At 42.7% G+C, this 24,336-nt stretch overlaps 1 protein-coding gene across 1 annotated transcript; it reads right to left on the reverse strand.

Moving 5' to 3' along the window:
• Positions 1–295: 295 nt before the first annotated feature.
• Positions 296–24,261, reverse strand: FOXA3 (forkhead box A3). The gene is made up of 2 exons (XM_070764563.1): positions 23,746–24,261; positions 296–2,286 (listed from the first exon to the last, which is right to left on the reverse strand). The coding sequence occupies exons 1-2, from the start codon at positions 23,815–23,817 to the stop codon at positions 1,099–1,101; spliced, it is 1,260 nt and encodes a 419-aa protein (XP_070620664.1). The 5' UTR covers positions 23,818–24,261; the 3' UTR covers positions 296–1,098.
• Between the last annotated feature and the right edge of the window lie 75 nt (positions 24,262–24,336).

Consider the following 24,336-nt stretch of genomic DNA (forward strand, 5'->3'; position numbering starts at 1 on the left):
TTCTAGATTGTACTTTTCTCTTAAAAGCATTTATGCGATTTAAATGATAAGGCAGAGGTTATTTGGAGAGGGAAAGCAAGATTTCATAGTGTACCTAGGCATGGTTGACTTGGAAAAAAGATGTTAACAGTTATTCGTTTATTATCAATAATAATGCAACTATTTGTAAGGCCTCATTAAGGATTAGGAGTCATTATATCCCCAGGGCAGATTTATCAATGTTTCAGAAGTATCTTTTTGTTATTGTTCGAAAAGCAAGAGTGAAAGACACAAAATTGAAACCAAGACACCGCTCTGAGCTGTCTCTAAAGCACGATATATTAAATCAACTCTTACCCTTTTCCCAACAGAGAGCACATGTATTTAAATATAAAGCCATTACAAAAAATATATATATTTGAATTATATTCCCTGCTCCACTTCAGGCTGTGGCATAATCGTCTTTGGTGTAACCAAACCTCTTTCTGTACCTGTAACAATGGAAGTCCTCACCAAGCTTGATTCTGACCTAAACAGGTTTAAGTATCCCAAGACAAAATTTCAATCACCGACTGTAACATTTTCATTGAGACAGCAAAGTCCTAGGCTGCAGCACAATCTCTTCCCTCCTCGTTTACATATGGACATTCACCATAAGTCCATTCCTGGAGAGAGAAAACAAAACATAACTAATAACTGAAACATTCCGAGTGAGGCCTCTCAGTCCGAGATGGTGGGGTTTTGCCCTTGGGGAATCCATGCTGATCCATGACCTCCATGTCAACGTAGACGGATCCGCCACTGCTCTTAACCAGTCTGCCCTTGATAGCAGCAAGGCATAGAGCTGGGGGGGGGGGGGGGGGGTGTCTCCTGGCTGCTCCCTGCTCCCTTTTACTTTGGGCACAAGAAGCAGAAGGTGTCGTTGACCATGATGAGATTTGGAAAGTTCATCCGAATCAAGTAGGCTAGGCCTCGCGGTACGCTCCTTTCCTCTACCCATGTAGTAGCTGGCTGGTGATGGGAGGGAACATCTCGTGGATGGTCTTCCTGGTGATTTTGGCTGAGTTTCTCTGATCCGTCCGGTGTCCTTTCTTTTGATTTGGTGGTAGGGCAGCAGCCTTATGAGGCGTTGAGCAATGAACGGCTGTAGAGGCTCTGGTAGTAGGACCCGGTCTCGCCAAGTGAGGTGGAGCTCTCATAGGTATGTTTACTTTCTACCGCATGTGGGGAGTTATAGCCGCTGTACGCCATAGCCTGCTCGTAGGATTTCAGGTCAATCTTGTGGCTTTGCTCGGTGGACATCAAGTTGGTGATGGAAAAAGGATGGTTGAAGTTGAACTGAGGGTCCATTTTGAGATCATTCGGAAGATCCAGGTTGGTAATGGAGTTGGCAAAGTAGTGACTAGTCATAGATTGGGAGATGGGGGCTGGGGAGGCCTCGGACGCCGGGGAAGAGGCCTGAGCTCCTGAACAATCCAGTTGAACCAAACTTCTTTGCTCCTCAGAACCATGGGAGGTATCTGAATGGCCGGACTCGGCTCCTTCTGAACCAGGGTTGGGACTCTGACCTTCCTGGAGGCCTTCAGAAACCTTTGAGGCTTGCTCTCGGGCGTGGGAAGCCTTGGAGTTGGTCTTCTTAGCCTTATCCTCGATTTTGAAACGCTTCTGGCGTCTCAGATAGCAGCCATTTTCAAACATGTTGCCCGAATTGGGGTGGAGGGCCCAGTAGGACCCCTTGCCTGGCTTGTCTGGCGAACGGGCCACCTTGACAAAGCAGTCATTGAAAGACAGCGAATGGCGGATTGAGTTCTGCCAACGTTGCTGGTTCTCACGATAGTAGGGGAAGAGATCCATGATCCACTGGTAGATCTCGTTGAGGGTCAGCATTTTGCTGGGGGCCTGCTGAATGGCCATAGTGATGAGGGAGATGTATGAGTACGGTGGCTTGGCATGGGTCAGTGTGCGCCGGTAGGACTTGTTGATCTCCTTGGGCCTGCTCATGTTTGGGGTGGAGTAACCCAGAGGGGCCATGGGCTGGCCAATGTTTTGGTAGGGCGACAGTGAATTGAGAATGGGGGGCTGGGCTCCCAGTGGCGTCAACACTGGGCTGACCGGAGATGCCACCGTGGGGAGGCCCATGGTGCTGGTGGCGTTAGTCAGTCCAGTGACTGAAGGGCTGCTCAAGCCGCTGTTTGGGTAACTCATATTTATAGAATTGGGAGAACTCAACGGATTGAGGGTCACGTAAGAATTGATGGGGTTCATTGGCCCTAAGCTGGAGGCCATTGTGCTGACAGAAGGAAATACCTGAGAAAAAGAGAAGAAAGACTTGGTCAGAAGATACGTTCTTTAAGGAGAGAATCACAAAACAGGCAGAAAATCCATAGGTGAAGCTTTTCCCCCACAGTGGGGATCAAGCTGGACATTGATTTATGCTGCTGCTTCCGAGATAGTTCGAAGAGAAGCAGAGGGTCAGCTGCTGACAGTACAATCCTCTGAGACTTGTTGGTCTCAGGAGAGAATAATAGAAAGGGAAGACACAGCACAGTTTATCTAGGGAGCTAGAAGGACAGGGCCCCAGTGATTCATAGGGGCTAGCCCAATGTAGTTTCATGGCATTTACAGAACTCTTATCAGTTTCATTGAAGGGATCAGCCCAACATATTTTTCTGTGAGGTCTTGCATTATCTACCACTCATTGTAAGGAGGTATTTTTTTCTGTTATCTTTTCCAACAATACCCCAAAATGTTACAAAACTATAATTTTGAATGTGATTGAAGGATAAATTTAGTCAATGCCTACCTGGAATACAACCACATTTCTTTTTGTTAACTGTAAGCAGAATAAAATTTAGAAGACTAAACCTCTGGTTCCAGGGACTGACCCAGACTGGATCTTGATCACACCCGGTTTTGACTCTGTATCACTCAATTCTTCTTAAAATGCAGCCTTCAGCCCCCTGCTCAAAAGCCATGCTCAGCGTTTGCAGCATTAAAAAATTGGGATCCTTTGCCATAAATTGACAGATTGACTGATGCACAAATTTAGTAATTTCCCATTTGAGCCTAATTTTGGCTATCCAATATTTGTTGGCTCAAAATCACAGAAGAGAGAATTTAGATGCTGATGTTTGAAAGAGTGGGGACTCCATCACCACCTAGTGTTTTTTATACAATATAAGGACTTAATTGACAATATGATCTGTCTTCCTTAATTAATAGAAAGTCGTTGCCAAGGGCTCAGCCAAACCAGTTAATGTAGATTGGTGTCATGCTGGCCCTTGGCTGCGTCAGCAGAATAGCAAAAAGGAAACGGTGGATTTGCATAGGCTTTTATAGAAGACAGGAAGTGCACCTGAAGAGGTGAGCATCGGGTGGGAAAACCCAGGTTCAGATCCCAGAACAGTTAGGATATTTCCTGGATCCGAATCGTGAACACCAAGCAGGGAGGGAAAGATTAGAAAGCAGGGCTAGAGACTCAAATCAAAGAAGCTTTCTCCAAGCCAAAGTCTTCCAGATGATTTGGACTGCAGCCCCCAGACCTCACAGCCATTTCTTAGCTCTGGGATTTAAATGTAGCATTCCAACTTAATTGAAAACTCTATGATCACACACACATACACACACAGACACACACACACACAGACACACAGACATACACAGACACACCCACACAAACACAATCTCCTCAAGAAACAGGATTCTCAGACCTCTTGAGAACTTCAATCCCCAATTTCCTATAAGCCAGCAGAATGTCCTCTCATTCACACAGTGATTGTATGTGTAAAATTCTTTGGGCTATTTTAAATCACCTCTTGTGCAATAAAAGTATTCCAGAGAACATATCTGAAATTAAAAATATATATGATATATAGAAAGTGATGGCACAAATTTTGGGCTCAGTTGTAGTTGTTAGTGAAAAAGGTTGCCTGAGTAGTTCCCATCACCCCCATTGGCAACACCACGATGACTGTGAAGACTGGACCTTGTGGTTTAGCATCTATTTTTACAGTTCAATAAAAAGAGAGTATATCTGTCTCAAAGTTATCTAAGGAAGGCAGAACAAGAAGCAGTGGGTGGAAACTAATTAAGAAGGGAACAAATGTAGAAAGAAGAAGAAATTTCCTGAGAGTGAGAACGATTAATTAGTGAAATAGCTTTCTTCCAGAAGTTGTGGGTGCTCCAACCTTGGAAGTTTTTAAGAAGCCGTTGGACAACATTTGTCTGAATTATTCTATCTTAGCGTTTCCTGCCTGAGCAAGGGGTTAGGTTAGAAGACCTCTAAGATTCCTTCCAACTCTATCGTTCAATTTTGTTCCTTATGCTTGGAAAAAAACACTTTGGAAAGTCATCCTTAGATCCTCAAGCAGTAACTCATCACCTCGGAGCAAAAAACGAACTTTCGACTGACTCTGATTTGGCTGCCTTTGTCTTGGATGCCTATTGCAGCTTAGTGTGGTGGGCCAAACCTTCTAAATCCTTTTTAGAATAAGGGAAGGAGATTAGTGGTCCCAAGGCCAGGGTCCCATTGTCTCTGAGATCACAGATGGCTTTTGAACCTTCTTTCCTTATCTTAGATTAAAAGGAGCTATTTCAGGGCCACTCTTCAAGACCCTTGTCACATGGCTGGGATTTACTAGCCAGATGTTTCTTAGGTCCAGTAGGAACTTTTCCCCTTAAGATGGACAGCAACCTTTGGAACAAGCCCTGGGAGGAGGATTCCTTAACAAGGACATTTTGAAACCCATGCAAGATTCCTCATCTCTTGCTCTAGGGGTCAAATCTCTAAGGGTGAGGAGCAAATACAGCTATTTAATACCTTGATATATGACTACTGATATCTGTTGCTAAGTGAGACATTGGTTAAATGAATTTTGCTACTATCGTTAAGTGAATCACTGCAATTGTTAAGCTAGTCACATGGTTGTTAAGTGAATCCGGCTTCCTTGTAGACTTGCCTTGTCAGAACGTCGCAAAAGGGGATTACGTGACCTGGAGACACTGCAACTGTCATAAATGAATCAGTTGCTAAGCACCCAAAATTTATTCATGTGACTGTGGGGATTTTACAACACCCGTAAATGGGAAAAATGGTTGTAAGTCAATTTTTCAGAGCCATTGTAACATTGTACGGTCACTAAATGAATGGCTCTAAATTGAGGACTTCCTGTGTATCTTTATAAATGTAGGGTGATGTGTGCTGTTAGTCTCAGATCGGTCATGTATTTACCAATAAATCAACTGTGCTGCCTACTTACTGGTTTGATTGTTTCTGACACTAGAATGGATGCAGCACATAAATATATGTGCAAGGCAGCAGTTGTTCTTTTTCCTGATAGGCTAAAAATAATATGGTATGTTTGTTTATGTGTGTGTATGTTTGGTTTTTATAATAAGGGTTTTTAGTTGTTTTATTAAATTGGATTGTTACATGTTGTTTTTTATCATTGTTGTTAGCCGCCCCGAGTCTGCGGAGAGGGGTGGCATACAAATCCAATAAATAATAATAATAATGATAATGATGATAATGATAATAATAATAATAATAATAATAATAATAATAATAATAATGGTGAATCTTATCCTGGGTCAGGTGGTCGGAGTTTAAACATTTCTGCATAATTTTGTGAGCTGTGGTCATCTTTTTCTTCAAAATGAATATTCACGGACTATCTGAATTATAGACAATCAGTTACACAGCCTACAGGGTTTCCAGTCTTCCAGTACTTAAGGACTGTGATAGAGAGAAAAAGGCCAACCTATTCAGAAGCAACGGAAACTATTCAAGGAGAAAAACAACCTAGAACTAAGGAGGAATTTCCTGACAGTGAGAACAACTCACCATAGAATGGTTTGACTCCAGAAATTGTGGGTGTTCTAATACCAGAGGCTTTCAAAAATAGACAGGACGACCATTTGACAGGGATGGTATAATTGCCCCTGCTCAAGCTGGGAGTTGGACTAGGAGACCTCTGAGGTCCCTTCCATTCTCTCATTCTATGTTGTAGATCAGGGCTCTCCAAGCTTGGCAACTTTATGCCTCACCGACTTCAACTCCCAAAATTCCGGAAGTTGAAGTGCGCCAGGCTCAAAGTTGCCAAGGTTGGAGACCCCTGTTCTAGAGGGTTTCAAGTCTAATTTAAATCTGGAATTAGGAGCTCTGGGTTAAACTCTCCAGATATGGAAAACTTTGGAAGAATTAATCTTTGTTTTCCGAGAAGGCAAAGCAATTTTGCTCACACAGGGTGTGGGTTCCCTCATTTCTCCCCCCTTTTTTTTTTCATTTTCATTTGGTGAATTCCAGCATTTTTCCCTCTAGGTTTTCAAGATGGGGGAATAAAAGAGCTTGAATTGCAGTTTTGGGGAGGGAAAATTTGGTTCCTCTAGAGCGCTCTCATCTTCCCGATAGGCCCAAATCCTCTCCAAACAGCCCAGCAGACGCAGGGATTGTGCAAGTGAGCCCGGGGCCGTCACCCCTCACCCTTCCCCCTGAGTAGGCAGCCTTGGACGTTAGCATCTGTTGTTTGCCTGGGGTCTGGCAATCAGGGCTGCTGGGCTTGGTTCTCTCCCAAAAGGACAGAGGGAGCTCTTATCCCCCCCACCCCACGTGGACAAGATGACCTTTAGAACATGAGAGCAGCAGGGCTGCGGCCCACCCCTTAGTTGGGAAACCAGAGTTCAACCCCCTGGCGCAATGGAAAGAAAGACGGAGAGAGGGATGCAGAATTTAACAGAATGACCAAGTTGGAAGGGACCTTGGAGGTCTTCTAGTCCAACCCCCTGCTCACGCAGGAGATCCTATACAATCCCAGACCAAATGGAAGCCCAATTTCTTCTTAAAAACCTTCAGCGCTGAAGCACCCACAACTTCTGAAGGCAAGCCCTTTCACTGATTGAATGTTCTGATCTTTTCAAATCTTCTTCACACCTCTGTTATTTTATCAATCCAGCCGACCTCTGACCCATGGCCTGCAGATGTGCTTAGTTGCAGTTTCCATCCTGACCCCTCATCCAGTATTTCAGGTAGATATTAGGAAAAAGCTCCATTTCATCGGGATAACAGTCAATTAACTGAATTGGGACAATCATTTTGATTTCCCAGTCAGAGGGCAAGCTTGGGAAGGCTTACTCAGTCTTGCATGTGAGCCCACTCCCGTCGCAACTTCAGCCCCGAGCAATTGTGACACTGTTCACCTAGGTCCCCCAGACCACAGTTGTTTTTTAAATTCATATTTCTTAAACACCAAGCTGGTGGCGAATGACGTTTGTACGAACACCTTGAGTTGGGGATCAAGAGTTCTTAAGTAAAGAACTCTTGATCCTTTAGAGCTAATCTGGGTTCGATGAATGGGTTTTTAAAACTTCCAAGGACTAACCCATCCCCATCCTCCAAAGGTGGGATTCATTGGATCACCTTCAGTTACTTTTTGCCATATAAGGAAAGAGCCAGAAGATCTGTTCCATTTTGAAAACAGCCTGTTTCTCTTACATGATTTTCCCCCCTTAATTTTGCTCGTTTCCAGGTTATCTGGTTTATGATCCAAAATCTGCATGAGATAATAATTTCAAAGGAACATACTTTTTGGGCTTCCTTCCTTCCTTCTCTTCCTTTCCTTCCTTTCCTTCATTCCTTCCTTTCCTCCTTTTCTTCCTTCCCTCCCTCCCTCCTTCCCTCTCTTACTCACATCAAGGATCCCAGCATGGGTAAAAAAAAAATGTAAAACCTTATTTTAAAAAATCAGCTAAATATACAAAGGTAAAATAGCCATTCAGCTGGGGTCTTCAGCATGAGTGGGAGGCATCCCAGAGGAAGGGTGACTCTGCTTACCACCCACAAGTGGGATGAGGCCAATGGATTAAAGTCCCTTCCCCAACCAGGTACTCTGCCCTTGCCCTGATAACTGCAGTTCCCAGAATTCAGGGCACCAAATCAGGCTGAGTCAACCTATCCCAACCTCCCTGCAAATTTCGTTCCTCCCCCACCCCCACCCCTGCAATTTGCTGGCTTCTGGTCAAAAGCAAAACCAGAGGTACAAGGAGGAACTACGTGGCAAATGTGGTATCTGTGCTGTCCCTCGGTGTTTGTGTTGACTGCATGTTCTGTCGCTCTTGCTCAAACTTTAGCCGGCCAAATTGGACCCTTCCCCCAGACCCCTGCCATCCCTTCCCAAATCTGGCTGCCAAATTGAAAAGATTGATGTGAAAGCAGACAGGAACGGTTATGATTCAGGGTGTGCGGAGCACGGGTTATCAAATTACCATTTAATTAAGGGTAAGAACCAGAAATAAATCAATTTTGCTTCCTTCTGGATCAGCCTCTTTGGGAAGCTGTCCTCCTCCTAGCATCCTGTCCAAAAGCTGAGCGTGGCCTTGCCTGAGAAAAACCTGCGGCTTCTTTCTTAACTCCCCTATGGGATGATTTCCCCAACCCCATAGCTGACACGCCCCCCCAATCCCCAGCCCAGGTATGGTTCTAGCCTTTTGCTTTGTATATTTATTTATTTGGAAAATGTATATGGCTGCCTATTCGCTCACAGCAACTCTAGGCGGCTTGCAAGCAATAAATACACAGCATAGAAAATAAAACTATGCCAATCACCAAGAGACAATGAGTTCTAGTTCCGTCTTAGCATGAAAATTATCTGGGTGAATTTGAGTCAGTTGCTTTCTTTCTCAGCCCAACCTACCTCACAGGGTTGTTATGGGGAAAATAGGAGGAGGAGGAGGGTGTGTTGGATATGTTCACCGCCTTGAGTTATTTGTAAACACAAAGATGATGGATGGATGGAGAGAGAGAGAGGATGGACAGACAGACATGATGGACAAATGGATAATAATAATAATAATAATAATAATAATAATAATAATAATAATAATAATAATAATAATAATAATAGGCTGCTGTGTAAGGCTCCTGGGGCAGGACCCTCATCCTCTCCCGGGAGAACCGCACCCCTAGGCCAACAATCTCCCCCATTTGGAGAACTAGCCCACTTGGTATGAAACTCTTGCAGCTTCTCTCCCAGCTCAGCTCACAAAAAGTGGAGGTAATGAGTTAACCATTGTAGACCCTGAGCGGGTGGTGGGAGACAGAAGCTCCTCAAGGTGCAGGGATTAGGAAGGCTCCAAAGCAGATATGCCTTTGGGGGAGTGGAAGTACCAGAATGATTCAGCCAAAAGCCACCGATTGTGTTCTCCTGCCCGGAAATCCAGTTTCTGAAAGTCAGCCTGCACTTTCAAAATACAGGGACAAATGTCGTGCAAAACACTGGCTTCCTCTTGCACACCTCGGTCCAGTGTTTGTGGCGATGGGAGGCCCTGGGCTTCCTTTCCAACTATCCCCTGACTGGCACCTGCCAGAAAGGCCGGCTTAAAGCAAGGAGCTAAATGAGAAAAGATTGGCAACTTGAATCCTGAGGGCCTTTGCCTGCCCTAAATTTCCTCCCACTCAAATGAGCTTGTCCCTCATACCAGGACTCTCCAACCTTGGCAATATTAAGACTTATGGACTGCAATTTCCAGAATTCCTCAGCCAGCCTTGAAAGGAATTCTGGGATTTGAAGTCCACCAGTCTTAACATTGCCAAGATTGGAGAGCCCTGCCTTACATTGTTGGCGGCTGGGAAGTCATGGCTTTCTCTTGCACCCAGGTTTGTGGGTTGGTTTGTAGCCTGCCCTTACTCTTTTTGCAAATACTGTAACTCAAGGAGGTGAAGACCTCCCCCTCCTATTTTCCCACAACAAGAACCTTGTGAGGGGGGTTGGGCTGAGAGGGAAGAATTGGGCCAAAGTCATCCAGCCACTTTCATGGGTCAGGTGACACTAGAACTCACTGAAGTCACCCAGCTGGCCTTCATGGCTAAAACAGGACTAGAACTCACAGCCTCCCGCTTTCTAATCTGGTGCCTTAACCACTAGACCAAACTGGCTTCGAAAGTGGCTAAATCAAACTGGTTCCACCACCAGGTTATTGGAGCAGGAGAATCGTGCCTAGTTTTACCCACTCACCAGCCTTGATTAAAAGGCCTGGGAGATTTGTGTTTTAGCAGATGGCGTCAATCAGGCTTCTAACACTGAACCAGGATATGATTTATTTGTTTGGGAGAGTCCGTCATGTAAACACGGCCATCGGGCTTTGTTAACAGGGCTTAGCATGCTGTATGAAGCCAGCCAAAATAGTATGGGGGGGGGAGAGTTGTGGTCAGTTGCGAGGCTGCGAGGCATTTTGTGTCGTATCAAAATGTCTCATAGCCCCTCCCCAGATCTTAACCGTCCCTTCTAGCTTGCTCTTTCAACTTGGCCATTCTAGGTTTTCTTAGCAGCGCAGCAGGAGAGATTGTTAGTTCACGACAGCAAACCATTAGAAGGCATCTGAGAACTCCTTCTCCAACTAACCCATTGCATTAGATTGTATTAGTGGGGAAAAGTGCTACCAAGTTCCTCCTAATCTTAATACACAAATAATTCCTTTTAATTTTGCCTTTTTTGTGTTATAGATTGACATTGGTCCCTATACAGAGAGCCCCCCCGAGCAGTGTCAAATATCTCCCTATATTCTCCAAAGGGCTGAACCCTCAATATGTGTAAAATAAGGCCCCATCCCCCTTCCTGCTGCTTCCACGCCTTGCTAAAAACTACATTGTAAACCTGAATTTATTTTTATTGCTGAAAAACAGTACATTTTTGCTGCTGTTTTTGCTGTCGCTGCAAAGCTTTGTCTGAACGGACCCCCAAGTTTTGTCATCGTGGCGTCGATTTTCAGAATAAAGCCTCCAGCTAATTTTATCCAAAACCCAACTGAGTCCAAAATCGATCACTGAGATCTGCAATTCAGATTAGAATGAGTACAGGTAGTCCTTGATTTATGACCATTCTTTTAGTGACCATTTTAAATTACAATAGCACTTATAACCGTTTTTATACTTACAATGGTTGCAGCACCCACATGGTCATGTAATCAAAATTTGGACACTTGGCAACCACTCGTACTTATGACAGTTGCAGTGTCCCAGGATCATGTTGGTCTCCTTTTGCGACCTTCTGATCAGCGCCATCAACTGGGAAGCCAGATTCCCTTAACCACTATCTTATTAACTTAAAAACTGCAGTGATTTGCTTAACAACTGTGGCAAGAAAGAACGTAAAATGGAGCAAAACTCACTTGCTTAGGAAACACAATTTCGGGATCAATAGTGATCGTAAGACGAGGGCTACCTGTGCACTGAGTGTGTGCCTTGGTCTTGAGTTATAAATACCAATCAGACTTTTCTGACTTGGCAGAGAATCAGAATTTTTTAAAAAGAAAACCCTCTTTATATTAGCAAAAATAATGATGGGTGTTCCTCTAGGTGAAAACATAAAGTAAAATCCTGAGAAATATTTACTTAGTTGCCTTCAAAACGTGGCACAGTTTAAATTTGTGCCTATCTGCAATCCCACCCTGATTAGACACAAAGGATTGTATCAGGAGGGTAGGAAATTTGTTAGATGGAGGGATAGACGGAAGAGTGGTGAAAAATTTCCCTCATTTATAGTCCTCTCCACCATCTCTGGCCTCTGGACGGAGTGTCCATCCTGCTCAGCAGGTTTCTGTTTGCTCCATTCCACGAAGACCACAGAAGGTGCTAAAATTAAGTTGATTTTCCTGCCGGGCAATGTTTGGACCAATTTTGAAAGTCTGGGCGCTGGGCGTGATGATGGATTGGTCCACGAAGCAGGAGGGGAGGCATGCAGGGGCAAAATAGGGGTGGTTGTCTTCAAAACTGCTCCTGGCGCCAGTGCCATCTGAGCTTGCAATAGGGTCTTTTAAAAAGAATAATAATAATGAGCTCTCTAGAAAGATATCCACCATAAAGTGGCCAATTTTTTAAACGGGCTCTGCTCCTGTGCCTCTGACCTCTTTCTCTGTTGCACTGCTGAAGAGAAGTGTCTTGTCTTGCAATGCAGTCCAGTTACGACCACAGGCAAAAGAGCAGGTCTAATTTAAAAATTTGGTCAGACTCTTTTTTTTCGAGGAGTGGGATTCTGCCAGCCAGAATTGGTTCGCTAAATGAAAAGTTTCAGGTTAAGACATCCAGAAGAATGCAACCTTCTTTGGAGTCAGCTTTTTATCTGTGCCTTTCTCATGATGCTCAAAATTAAGAGTTTTCCTTAATATAGACCAGGGACTTCATTACACCCAGTATACAATATATTTCAAAAGCCCAATAAACAGTGCCAGCAAATACCATTGTTATGTTATAGACCAAACTTTAATACCGGTAGTCCTCGATTTACAGCAGTGTGTTCAGTGATCGTTCAAAGTTACAACGGCACTGACAAAGGTGACATGTCTCATTTTTCAGACGTACAACCACTGTAACATCCCCATGGTCATCTGATCAAAATTTAGATGTCAACTGGCTCCCATTTATGTTGGTTCCATTATCCTGGGGTCCTGGGAACCCTTTTGGCGACCTTCTGACAAGCACAGTCAACGGGAGGCCAGATTCACTTAGCAACCAGGTTACTATATTATGTTAGTGCAGTGATTCATTTAACAGCTGTGGCAAGAAAGGTCATGCCATGGGACAAAACTCACTTAACAACTGTCTTGCTTAGTAAAGGAAATTTGGGGCTCAATTGTGACTGTAAGTCCAGGACTACCATTACCTATAAAATACTTCATTAATAATGTCAACAGGATTCCAAGTCAAAAATACTTAAGCTAGAGCTTTTCCGTATAATCTTTTTCATTTTCTGTCTGTCTGTCTTTTGGAAATAAATGACACAGCCCTTCACACACACACATTTTTGCTTAGAACTGCTCCTTAATAGCATGGCATCAGTCCAGTTCTGTCCTGCAGTGGCAGGACCTGGAGAATTTAGTACAGAGATGTCTGGCTCTTAAAAAGTCATTTTCTTAACCTCTCTTTTTATTTCCACATTCCCGATGTTCTGGTAAAGATTCTTTTTTTTTTTTCAAAGTAAAAGCATACTGGGATTATCACTGCATTAATTATTATTCCCAGTTTTTGATAATGCAGAAATACTAACAGGAGTATCTGTGAAAGAGAGAGGAAGAGGCAAAAAAGTCAAAATGGAAGCCCCCTGTTTATGCAAATTGCAAGTCCACCACCTTAAATACATCTAATTTCATTCAATAGTATGTTCATTATCCAGCTCTTGGGGAACTGTATAAAAATACGCTCTTCACAAAACCTTGGAACTTTTAATTCGGGTTCCTGAAGTTGGCACCAGGATTCCAGAAATGGTATTTAGAAAGTTTTAGGGGTTTGCCCAGTAAGTAAAGTCCCTTTCCTGTTTTCATACTCTTGTCAATGAGCGGATGAGTCATCCTGCCCGGATCTCCAGAGGTAAATTTTAAATAAGGAGAATAACAGAGTTGGAAGGGACTTTGGAGGTCTTCTAGTCCAATCACCTGCTCAAACAGGGGGCCCTCTAGCAGTTCAGACAAATGGTTGTCCAATGATGGAGCCTCCAGAACTTCTGAAGAGAAGCTATTCTATTGATTAATAAGGAAGTTTCTCCTTAATTCTAGGTTGCATCTCTCCTTGATTAGTTTCCATCCATTGTTTCTTATCTCGCCTTTAGATGCTTTGGAAAATAGCCTCTTCTTTTTGGCAGCCCCTCAAATATTGGAGGACTGTAATCATGTCACCCCAGTCCTTCTTTTCATTGGACTAGACATTTCCAATTCCTGCAACCATTCTTCATATGTTTTAGTCTTCAAGCACGCCAGTAATCCTCACCTCCCTCCCCAAATGCCCCATGGAAGACCCACTGGTGGGTGTAATGCCAGAGGATCCCTCAACTTCCAAAGTGCTGGAAATTCATGGACACAAGATGACCACTGACTGGCCTTCCGCCGTTGATGGATCTGAAATAGTCTTCTCGGCTCAGAACAAACCTGAGACCAATTTATCTTCCAATCCCGAGTTCATGCCAAATCAGATTATTTCTTTTTACTATTCTAGCTCTAACCTGGCAGCAAATTTTTTTCCTGCTACAAGTTACATCAGGAAGTAAAAAACCCCAAAATGGCATGAATAAAAGTTGTGGTGGCAACATAAATAAAGACAAATAGGAAATAGCCTGACTTCTGTCTGGGTCAGCAGCAGCAGCGGGCACAACTTTTACAGATGAGGAATGCGGCCTGCCCCAATTCCCAAACCCCCTCCCTGATCACAGCTCATGCAGGTGAGAAATTAAGTCAATAAATATACATTTAAAAGAAGGGATATGAGCATTGTGCTCTGACACCAGATCCATCCAACTGTAAAGTTCACTTCTGGGAAAATTTCAAGCAATCGCACACATAGATGGAACCCTGGTTGGTTTCACCTTCCCAACCCAGAATGTTTAGAAGATTTAGAAGATCCTTTCTATTCCTGCTCATCTTCCAAGTTTAAAACTCCTTTAAGGGTCAGTTAGTCCTTGATTTACGACCACAATTGAGACCAAAATGTATGTTGTTAAGTGAGTTTTGTCCCGTTTTGCCACTTTTCTTGCCACTGTTGTTTGCAATTGTTAATTTAGTCGCCAAAGGATATCGTGCTACCTTGAGACACAGCAATGGCCATAAGTATGAAGCAGTCACCAAGCCTCTGAATTTTGATCACGGGACCATGGGGATGCTGCATCGGTCGTAAGTGTGAAAAAATCGGTCCTAAGTCACTTCTTTCACTTTGAACCAGTCACTAAACGAACTGTTATAAATCGAAGGACTACCTGTATGCATTTTAAAGGGGCCTCTTTTGGGTCTGTGTCTGAGATAACCTTTGTTAAGACTCTGGGCATTTTCTTGGTCCGCCCCTTGGCCTCCTATCTAAGGCTGTGCGCAGTTCACGTCCAGAAGGCTTTGTCACCTTGGGTGTGGACCACACGCTCTTTTTATTGTGCAGGTGTGTCTGCACGTAAGTTCAGCCGGGCTCTGCCTTCGGTGGGGAGGTGGTCATTCTTATCCTGGAATCATGAGGTCTACATACAATGAGCAATTTCTCTCCTGAGCGAGTAATAGCTGCCCATCCTGAGGGTTGGGCCAAAATAATACGGCCTTCAGCTTGGCAGTCCTCAATCCTTCCTTGAGTTTCCTCAAGTTACAGTGCTTCCGTTTGGATCAGAACCTTTGCTTCTCTACAAAATTAAAATGAGTAACACAGATAGTACCGTCATCAACAGTTCATCTAGCGACTGTTTGGAGCTACAACAGCACCGAAAACAATGACTTATGACCATTTCCCACACTTACGACTGTTGCACGTGATCAAAATCCAGTTGCTTGGCAATTGAGCCACATTAATGACAATTGCAGGGTCCTGGGCAGAGGTGGGTTCCTGACCGGTTTGCCTGAACCGGTAGCAGCCTGCTGGTGATACCATGATGACATTTCAGAACCGGTTCGGTTGCTGCTGGTCTGTGGATGCCACCATCTTTTTAAAAGATAATTTGGAGGGGGTGATTTTGGGGGGGGGAAATTTCCAGCATTGTGCATATGTCGCCATGTTATTTTTGAGGTTTTTTTTAATTTAAAAATTGGGGGGGGGGTGTCACTGTGCATGTGGGCGCGCACAAAGCACCCGCGCGCCCACAAGGCATGGCCACTTTGCTTGTCACAAGGTCACAAAAGGAGGAGAGCACATGACCTCAGGACCAGGGGTGGGTGCTAACGTACCTCGCTGCCGGTTCGCTTCCTCCTGAGGTCAGGTGCTCTCCTTTTGTGACCTTCTGACAAGCAAAGTCAATGGGGAAGCCAGATTCACTTAACAATTGTGTTCCTAAACAACTGCAGTAATTCACTTAACAACTGTGGCAAGGCGGGTCATACAATGAGGCGATCTTCTGTCCAACCCCCGGCTCAAGCAGGAGATCTATCCTGTTCCAGACAAATGGCTCTCCAGTTTCTTCTTAAACGCCTCCTTCTTGTTTATTGGGTTTATAATCTTTTCTCCCCAATTTTATAACTGAAACAGGAACCTCATATGATACTTTGAGCTGAGAGAGAACAACTGGTCCAGGATTTTAGGGAAGGGGGCATTAATCTGATTCTCTCCAATGCCAGTCCAACACTTAACTACCACAATCAGTTTTTTTTTAATGGGACGGAAAGGGGAAGTAATTAAACCCATCACAGGAGCATAATATTAATGGTGCTTAATTCTGACGAAATGTCAATGAAATGGAAAGCCAAGTAATGTGTGTCTTTATGCTATTTATTCCCAACTCTTGCCTCCTTAGAGGCTCTGTAAAATTTTCCTTCTTTTCTAGTTCTAATTTCATAGCTGTAAATTTAAAATTTTCTACAAAGGAGCCTCAGCAAGAAGAACAAAGCTGCTATGAATTCAGAGTTACACCAAAGCGCCAAAGTTACTGATTAATCCAAATCTTTCCAGCGGTTTACAGAAAAAGCCCCAGTCGTAAAATCTTCCGCAAGATAATAAACATATATTAATCTGCAAGGGAGATGATATGAACCATAGCAGCCTCATTTTTCCACCACGTAAAGCAAGTACCTTTAGCCCAAGCTTAGTTTTAAAGTGATTTTTGTTGGACTGCAAGTTTTTAATTGGTTTCTCCCATAAATGAAGAAATGGCAGCCTAGAATGGGCTTTGGTGGAACAGGATTGTAATTCTAAAAGTGGTGCTGAAAGTTAAGGAGGTGGTAACTATCTTGCTCCTACTTAACAAAACCTGACAATGCAGGTAGTCCTCGACTTACAAACATTCATTTAGTGACCATTTACTGGAACAGCACTGAGAAAAGTAACGTATGACCGTTTTTCATGTGACCAATGACCACAGCAGCATCCCCCGTGGCCACATGGTGGGAATTCAGATGTTTGCCAACGGATTCATGTTTATGATGGTTAAAGTGCCCCAGGATCATGTAATCTGTTTTTGCAACCTTATGACAAAGTCAGTAGGGAAGCCAGATTCACTTTACAACCGTGTTACTGTATTAAAAACAGCAGTGATTCGCTTAATAACTGTGGCAAGAAAAGTTGGACAATGGGGGCAAATCTCACCTAGGAACTGTCTTGCTAAGCAATGGAAAATTTTGGCTCCACTGTGGCCACAGGTCGAGGGCTACCTCTATAAAGTCTGTCTGTTTCCTTTTCCACAACATCTTCTCTCGTGTGGCTCTACTTAAGTCTGATTTATTAGTTTCATTTCATTTTATTTATTAAATTTGTTTATAGCCCAAGTTACCACGAGGAGATTCTGGGTGGCTAAATCGAATCAATAAAGCCATAAAGAAGATATATTTACATTCAATAAAAATACGGGTTGTGATGAAAACCTGGGGAAGGAGGGTGTGGAATGGGATCTTTGCTGAGAATAGTTCACTAAAAGAGAAGGCAGCTAAATCCTCTTCGGTCAGCCTACGGTCTGATTTTCCCCTTCGTGTTTGTTTATATCAAAGTGGGCAGTTTAGGCATGTAGGAAACTTTTCCAGTTGGGCCAACCTGAATTAGATTACGCAGATCACGGGTGACTGTCATTGAGCAACGGCACCCTGGCCTGAAGTGTCGCAACCTGGGTTATTTTATCTCAGTGGCTGAATTAAAAGAAATCTGACGAAGCCATTGACCCTGTGCCGTTTCTCTCCCTCCTTCGGCCCCAGTTCCACTTCCGGCTGCACAGGGTCCTTTCTTTGCATGGGCTCCCTGGACAAAGGGGTATTCACGGCAGGGCAACTTCCTGGCTGGCTCTGCCTGTGGAGAGGGTTGGGGTGGGGCTGGAGTATGTTTGATGCGCGTGTTTTACTTGGGGGAAATCTGAAAATGCCACCTTCCCCAAATCAGTGACCTGAAGGAGGAAATGAATGAAGAACGACTTTAGCATCGTCCCACAAGGCGGACATTGTAGGGCGCCCAGTGAAATATGGCCATTCTTTACAGACAGGCTGCTGGGAAGCAGGGCTGAGTCTGTTTTCTTCCTCCTCCTCTTTGGGGGCTTTCATCTTGTTAATATTTGGGGTGGTTTTTATCCTTGCGCTTAGTTTTTCTGCTTTGCTTGTTCAAACAGGAAGAAGAAAAAATAAGCGGAAGAAGAAAAGGAATAATATCTGAGAGAGAGAGAGACAGAGAGAGAGAGAATATGTGTTTGTGTGTTAAATAAAGAAATATAACCAGCCTTGTATTACATGATCTTGAAGGCCTCTGGGCTCAGTTTACAGCTACCGAATTCTGAGAGTTTGCAATTCCAAATCCTTGTTGACTTATATGTAGGTAGGTAGGTAGGTAGGTAGGTAGGTACCGTGTTTCCCTGAAAATAAGACCCTGTCTTGTATTTTTTGAATCCCGAAATAAGCGCTTGGCCTTCTTGCCATGCACTCAAAAGCCTGATTGGGCTTATTATCAGAGGATGTCTTATTTTGAGGGAAATAGGATATACATACATACAATTCATGTAAGACCACTTTTTATTGTGATTATTAGGTTTCATTGTACAATTAGCCAGAAGTTCAAATTGGATTTGGCTTTTTTGTCCACCTATTGAGTTGTTATTGTAATTATCATCAACTAGAATATTACTAGAATATCAGTATATAAAAGAATATTAGTATAACAATAAGAGAACTTAAGATATTTGCAGCAAGGATTTCTGTGTTTGGAACAGCAAATGATACTCTTCTCCAGGTTATTCCATTCCATACCATTTTTTTCTTCCCCAAAGTAGAATTGATTGATTGGGCTCCCTATCCACCACAATCTTCACAATGTCATGGTTTCACTCCTGCTCCTAGGCCCCTTCCTCATTGTGGGTGAATGGTCCACTTGGAGAGCCAAATTTGTTATTAATAAATAAGGATGGAGTGAAAAGAATGGGGATGGTGCCTGATGCCTCCTAGGTGATTAAAAAGTAAAAAGTAAATAGAAGATGGTTCATCACAGGGGTCTCCAGAGTTGGACTTCAACTCCCAGAATTCCTCCGACAGCCATGGAGTTGAAGTCCATAAGTCTTAAAGAGGCCAACTTTGGAGACCTCTGGTTTAGCAGGAAAAAAATGGGAAGATGATTTTGGACCTCTTGACAAGCAACCTTAGAGTCCCAAACTTGGAGACCTCCAAAAACACTAAAATGGCTTGCCTCCACTCTTGTGGTGCTCCATCACTGGTAGTTTTTAAGAAGAGATTGGAGAACTACTTGTCTTCTACTTGAGCAGAGAGATGGACTAGAAGACCTCCAAGGTCCCTTCCAACTCTGTTATTCTGTAATTCTGATATGCTAAGTCAGAGGTCTTCAAACTTGGCAACTTTAAGACTTGTGGACTTCAACTCCCAGAATTATCGAGTCAGTATAGCATAGGCATACAAATCCAATAAATAAATGAATAAATAAATAGTTGGCTGGAGAATTCTGGGAGTTGAAGTCCACAAGTCTTAAAGTTGCCAAGTTTAAGGACTCCTGTTCTAAGTGATTGTTAGGAAAGCCATCAGGTTGTCAGGATTAACATCTTGCGTGGCCTGCAATATCCAAGACCACCAATTTCACCATGGGTCCATTTCTTGGTCTTTTGGAAATGACAGCCCTCTGTGACGGGAAGTTATTTTTCTCTCGAGCCTCCCACTGGTGTTTTGTTCCCAAGACCAAGAAACAAAACCTGCAGTTCACAATACACATTAAGCAATTTATTGACTCAGGCAACTGATATCGCAGCCCGCCTTATATGCCCAAACCCTGGGCAGTTCACAACAACAGCATTGAAAACATGTTTTAAAAAATGCCATTACGTGTTTTGGGCATAGAGTGGTGACATTTGCAACAAATGGTTAAAGCCATGATGTAGCTTGAGGGTAGGAGGGAGACATCCTGCGACTCAGTGCCTGGGCCTGCATATAACCGAGAGTCCTCTAATTTGTTGGTTTGACCTTTAATCTGCAGAGAGTCCTCGATTTAAGACAACCGAGTCCAAAATTTTTATTGCTAAATGAGACAGTTAAGTGAATTTTGCCACATTTTACAATCTCTTTTGCCTCAGTTGTTGTGGGAATCGCTGCATTTGTTATGGTTATTAAATGCATCTGGCTTCCCCCCATTGACTTTGCTTGTTGGAAGGTCGCAAAAGGGGATAATGTGACCCCTGGTTTCTGCAGCCATCATAAATATGAGACAGTGACTAAGCATCTGAATTTTGTTTACGTGACCAAGGGGGTGGTGTAACAGTCATGAGTGTGAAAAAGTCATTTTTTGCTGATACGTCATTTTTTTCGGTGCTGTTGTAACTTTGAACAGTCACTAAACAAATGGTTATAAATTGAGGGCTACCTATACTAATTCATACAGCCTTCTTTACAATTATTTTCAAGTATGGTTTGTTCAGCAAATCATAAGAAACAAATCATGGTTTGAGCTGACTGGTGGTGAGCGCTTTGAGGGCTGTTCTCGGTTTGGGTGATTCCTGCTTCCGTTGGCAGAAAATAGTGGTACCGTTTTCTAGCGGCTGAAGTCACGGGTGGTTCCATCAGTGGACTAGTGTTTAGGGCAGTGTTCCCTCTAATTTTTTGGGGGGGTGGGCGGAAAAGTATAGTGTCTGAGCGGCAGTCCCTTTGGGACTGGGCAGCACAGAAATAATAAATAAATAAACAAACAAACAAACAAACAAATAAATAAATAAATAAATAAATAAATAAATAAATAAATAAATAAAAACCCACCCTGTTTTGCCTTAAAGAATTTCAAAATAAAATACTGCACTGTGTGTCTGCAACAGTGAGCTCATAATAGGGCAACTCTATCAATATCAAAATGCCACTTAAATAGTTGAGCTAGTTTCAAACTAGATTTTGATTTTCTTTCTCTCTTCCTTACTCCCATTCTTTTTCTTTCTCTTTTCCTTCCTCTCTTTTTTCTATCTGTTTCTCTCTCTTCCTCTCTTCCTCTCTCTCTCCTTCCCTCTCACTCTTTCCCTCTCGGCTTCTGGGCAGGTTTGGAAAACTCTGAGTTGATGATGATTTTTAAGTGAGCGATTGCTCACTGCTCAGCTTAGAGGGAACTATGGTTTAGGGGCTGAATGACCTTCTAAATCTAATGTATCAGTCAAGGAGTCAAGATCTCCTGCCCACTGTTGCAAATGGGGCCATAATCTGTCTCGCTGCATAACCCGTGGCTTCTGCAGATTCACATAGACCCATCCCTTTACGGTACTTATTGAACAATAATCTGCAGGTATGGACAAGTTTGTTGATGTGACCTTCCTCAAACCAATCTTTTGAGGTTTGAGAATGTGTCAGCTCAAACAAAGAGCATTCACGTGTTCAAGCTGTATGCTGGGTTGGCAAGGTTTTACCAATGTTTCTTTAGCATTGCTGGGCCTCCTTCTTCCCAGCCTAATAATCAGGCTGAATTTAATGGGCAGATCTATAAGCAGGCTTTTGTTTGTAAGGTTTGTTCATATCCTTTTAGAAAAGTGCATTATTTTAGTATGAGAAGTATACTGTGGTAATGCCTGCTATAATGGGGCATCCTTGGTGCTCTCTGAGCTTGCTTGTTTTCTTGCAGATGTTTCATTACCCAAAATAGCCAGCATCATCAGTACTAGGTTAACTCCCCTCTCTCCTTTCTAGCACTGATGATGTTACCTAGTATGGTCAATGAACTGTCTGCAACCACCAAGTTCAGAGAGCACCAAGGACCGCTAATTTCAACCCTGAGATACAAATGTTCTCCTTTATTGATAACTTGCTCTTTTTATTATTATCAACTCCATTAACTTATACTATATTGTATATACTATATACTTTAACTATATTGAGGATACAATATTTTTAAAAAAGTTTTTTCCCCCATTAATTAAAGAAGGGATCAAGTCCTATTTATCCATGGTGTGCCACCTCGGACTTTTTCGGTGTTGTTAAAAGGATCCCTTATTTGCAGAGATTGGTTAAAAATACCTGATGCTGTTTATAAAAAGTGTTCTCCCACCATTTCTGATCATCAAACCCTCTCTGCTGCCAGAAAGTGATTTTCTAGTGAAAATAAATTTGGTCCGGTTGCTTAGAGTTCCATGACTACAAAGGATATTTAAGAATCTCTTTGCAATTGACCGATCCAGCAGTGAAGATCGGCTGAAATTAAGCATTGGAAAGTTCCTTAACTTAATTTTGCAACAGAGGAAATATTTCCTTTTGTCAGCCTGGAATTTCTTGCTCATCTTTGAGTTATTGAGTTACAGAGAAAGATTGAGTTTTAAACTGCATTTACTTCCACTTTGATCAGCAGGGTGCTGCTCACAGGTAAATGGATGTTGCCTCAATCTTTTCAGAATAAAGTTCTGTTATCTTACTTAGTTGCAGAAGAGATTAAGAGCAGAATGGATGGATTTGGAGAGAGTTGCAAGGAGCAGAATTAGAAATTGCTGGCAAGGCAGGGAGGCATCTCTGGTACAAAAGTACATTCCTCAGGTGGCAAATGGTAGTTGGGCTGGTAATAGAGCATGGGCAGCATGGAAACGTCGTGCAAACAGCCAAAGACGGTTTCTGGAAAGGGTGTGTATGAAGTCAACCCTGATCAAAATCAGACAGGGAGACAATCAGTCCACCATCAACCCCCTCCCAGCAAATTCCCTTCTCTTCACTGTGCCAGTTTATGGAGCTGTTTTGGAAATTGGCATTGCGAACTCTCATAATAAGGTAGCTGTAAACTGAACCCTTCAAAATGGGTGCTTTACAAGGCTGGTTACATTTGCTTAAATTAATTAATAAAAAATTTAAAATATATTAAAATAAGGGCAAGAAAAAGGGCAGGGAGGTTGTCCCTTTTCTTGTAAGTTTTTATAAGTGCAGCTTTCATTTTATTGAATAATCGGCTCGGCTTATTAAGCAGCTCTCGTTAATTGTAATAAAAATGGCCACTACGGAAAAGTAATTGGGTTTTATTCCTTTAGATAAATATGGTGGTGTTGATGAGGATTCAAAGTAAAGCAGTACTGGTACCAATCGATCGCCAAGTTGGTTTGAAGTGCAACTCTTATCCTAGGCATTGGGGGACTGATGGAAATTTAATCCAAAAATACTGTCAGGGTTTGGGGAAAATCTGGAAGCTGTTTTGCAAGAGACCCAATTGAGAGAATTTATTAGAATGCAAATTGTCAAGGCAGCCTGAGTTTTCTTTATTTGCAAAGTTCCTCGTTTATTTTAAGAACATTTATTGGGTGCAATGCTGAAGAAATACTTTAAAAAAAAAAAAAATTAGATAAAATTATAAGCGATTTCTTTTGTTTGTGGGAGCTGAGTGGAATTTCCAGACCTGGGCAGTTTATAAATAATGAAAACTGATTTTATTCTGAATTTTCTGCAGATACTTAATTTATCGCTTTTGGAACAAGGATTTCTTAGGATTAATGGATCTTAGTTGGAGCTGGGAGTCCATTCCTCTCTTGTTAAATGTCATTGAATTGTGCTCTAAGTTGTAACTCCTTTTATTTTTCATTGGCAAAATTCTGTTCTGCCATACGAAATAATAATAATAATAATCAAAATGCAAAACTTAAACAGCTTATGTGATCAGTCTTTCTTAGTTTAATATGTACCTTAATTTAGTTTAGTTTAGTTTAAAAGTGACCGTCTTGCTATTTGTAATATTTTATAGGTTTTCCTATTTTTTTCTGTGAAATCCTATCTCAGGACCTCACTATTATTCTCTACGCATGGATCCTAAGCATAAAGGAAGCACAGAACCTTTCTTTTCCCCGAAACCACCCAGATTCCTTGAATACAACTTCTTTTTTTAAAAAACCTCAACAACCTCCCTTCCACTCCACGTACCTCTGTGGGTTCGTTGTAGTATGAGGTCCACTCAGAGATGTCGTGCGATTCCATTTTAACCGAGCCCAGCATTCCAAAATCCCGGAGAGGAAAAATAATGGCTTCTCCGTGCTTAAAATTTCAAGGAGAATGGGAAAATCCTCCAGTTGGTTTCTTAGGAAAGTTTTAATGCTCCTCTGCTTCCCCCAAGTGCGTTCGTTTTGAAACTCGGCCTAAACCCACAGTCCGAAAGAAAGAAAGATTGATCTTGGAATGGTCTGCCTTCCTTTTTTTCCCAAAGTGTGCAGTGGCACTTTGGGAGCCAAAGACTCAAGATGCCCAGAAGTCAGAAGAGTCAACAGGTTCCCATGATTATAGGACTCTGGGATGATAGGACTCCCAAATCCATCCAGTTTTGGGAACCAAAGTCCAGGAGGACTTGCAGGGGGCTGCCTTTGGGATGTATGCAAGCTGTTTGCTTCAGTCGAAACCTGGACTGCTAGTTGTCCCGCGGTCCTCTCCCAGTATCTGAAGGGCTGTCACCTGGACAGGTCTGAGTCTTTATAAAGCCACCTCTTTATCCCAACACTCCTCCTGCTGGTTGACATTTGA

This window comes from Erythrolamprus reginae, chromosome 11 (genome assembly GCF_031021105.1).
Source record: "Erythrolamprus reginae isolate rEryReg1 chromosome 11, rEryReg1.hap1, whole genome shotgun sequence".
Classification (NCBI taxonomy): Eukaryota; Metazoa; Chordata; class Lepidosauria; order Squamata; family Dipsadidae; genus Erythrolamprus; species Erythrolamprus reginae.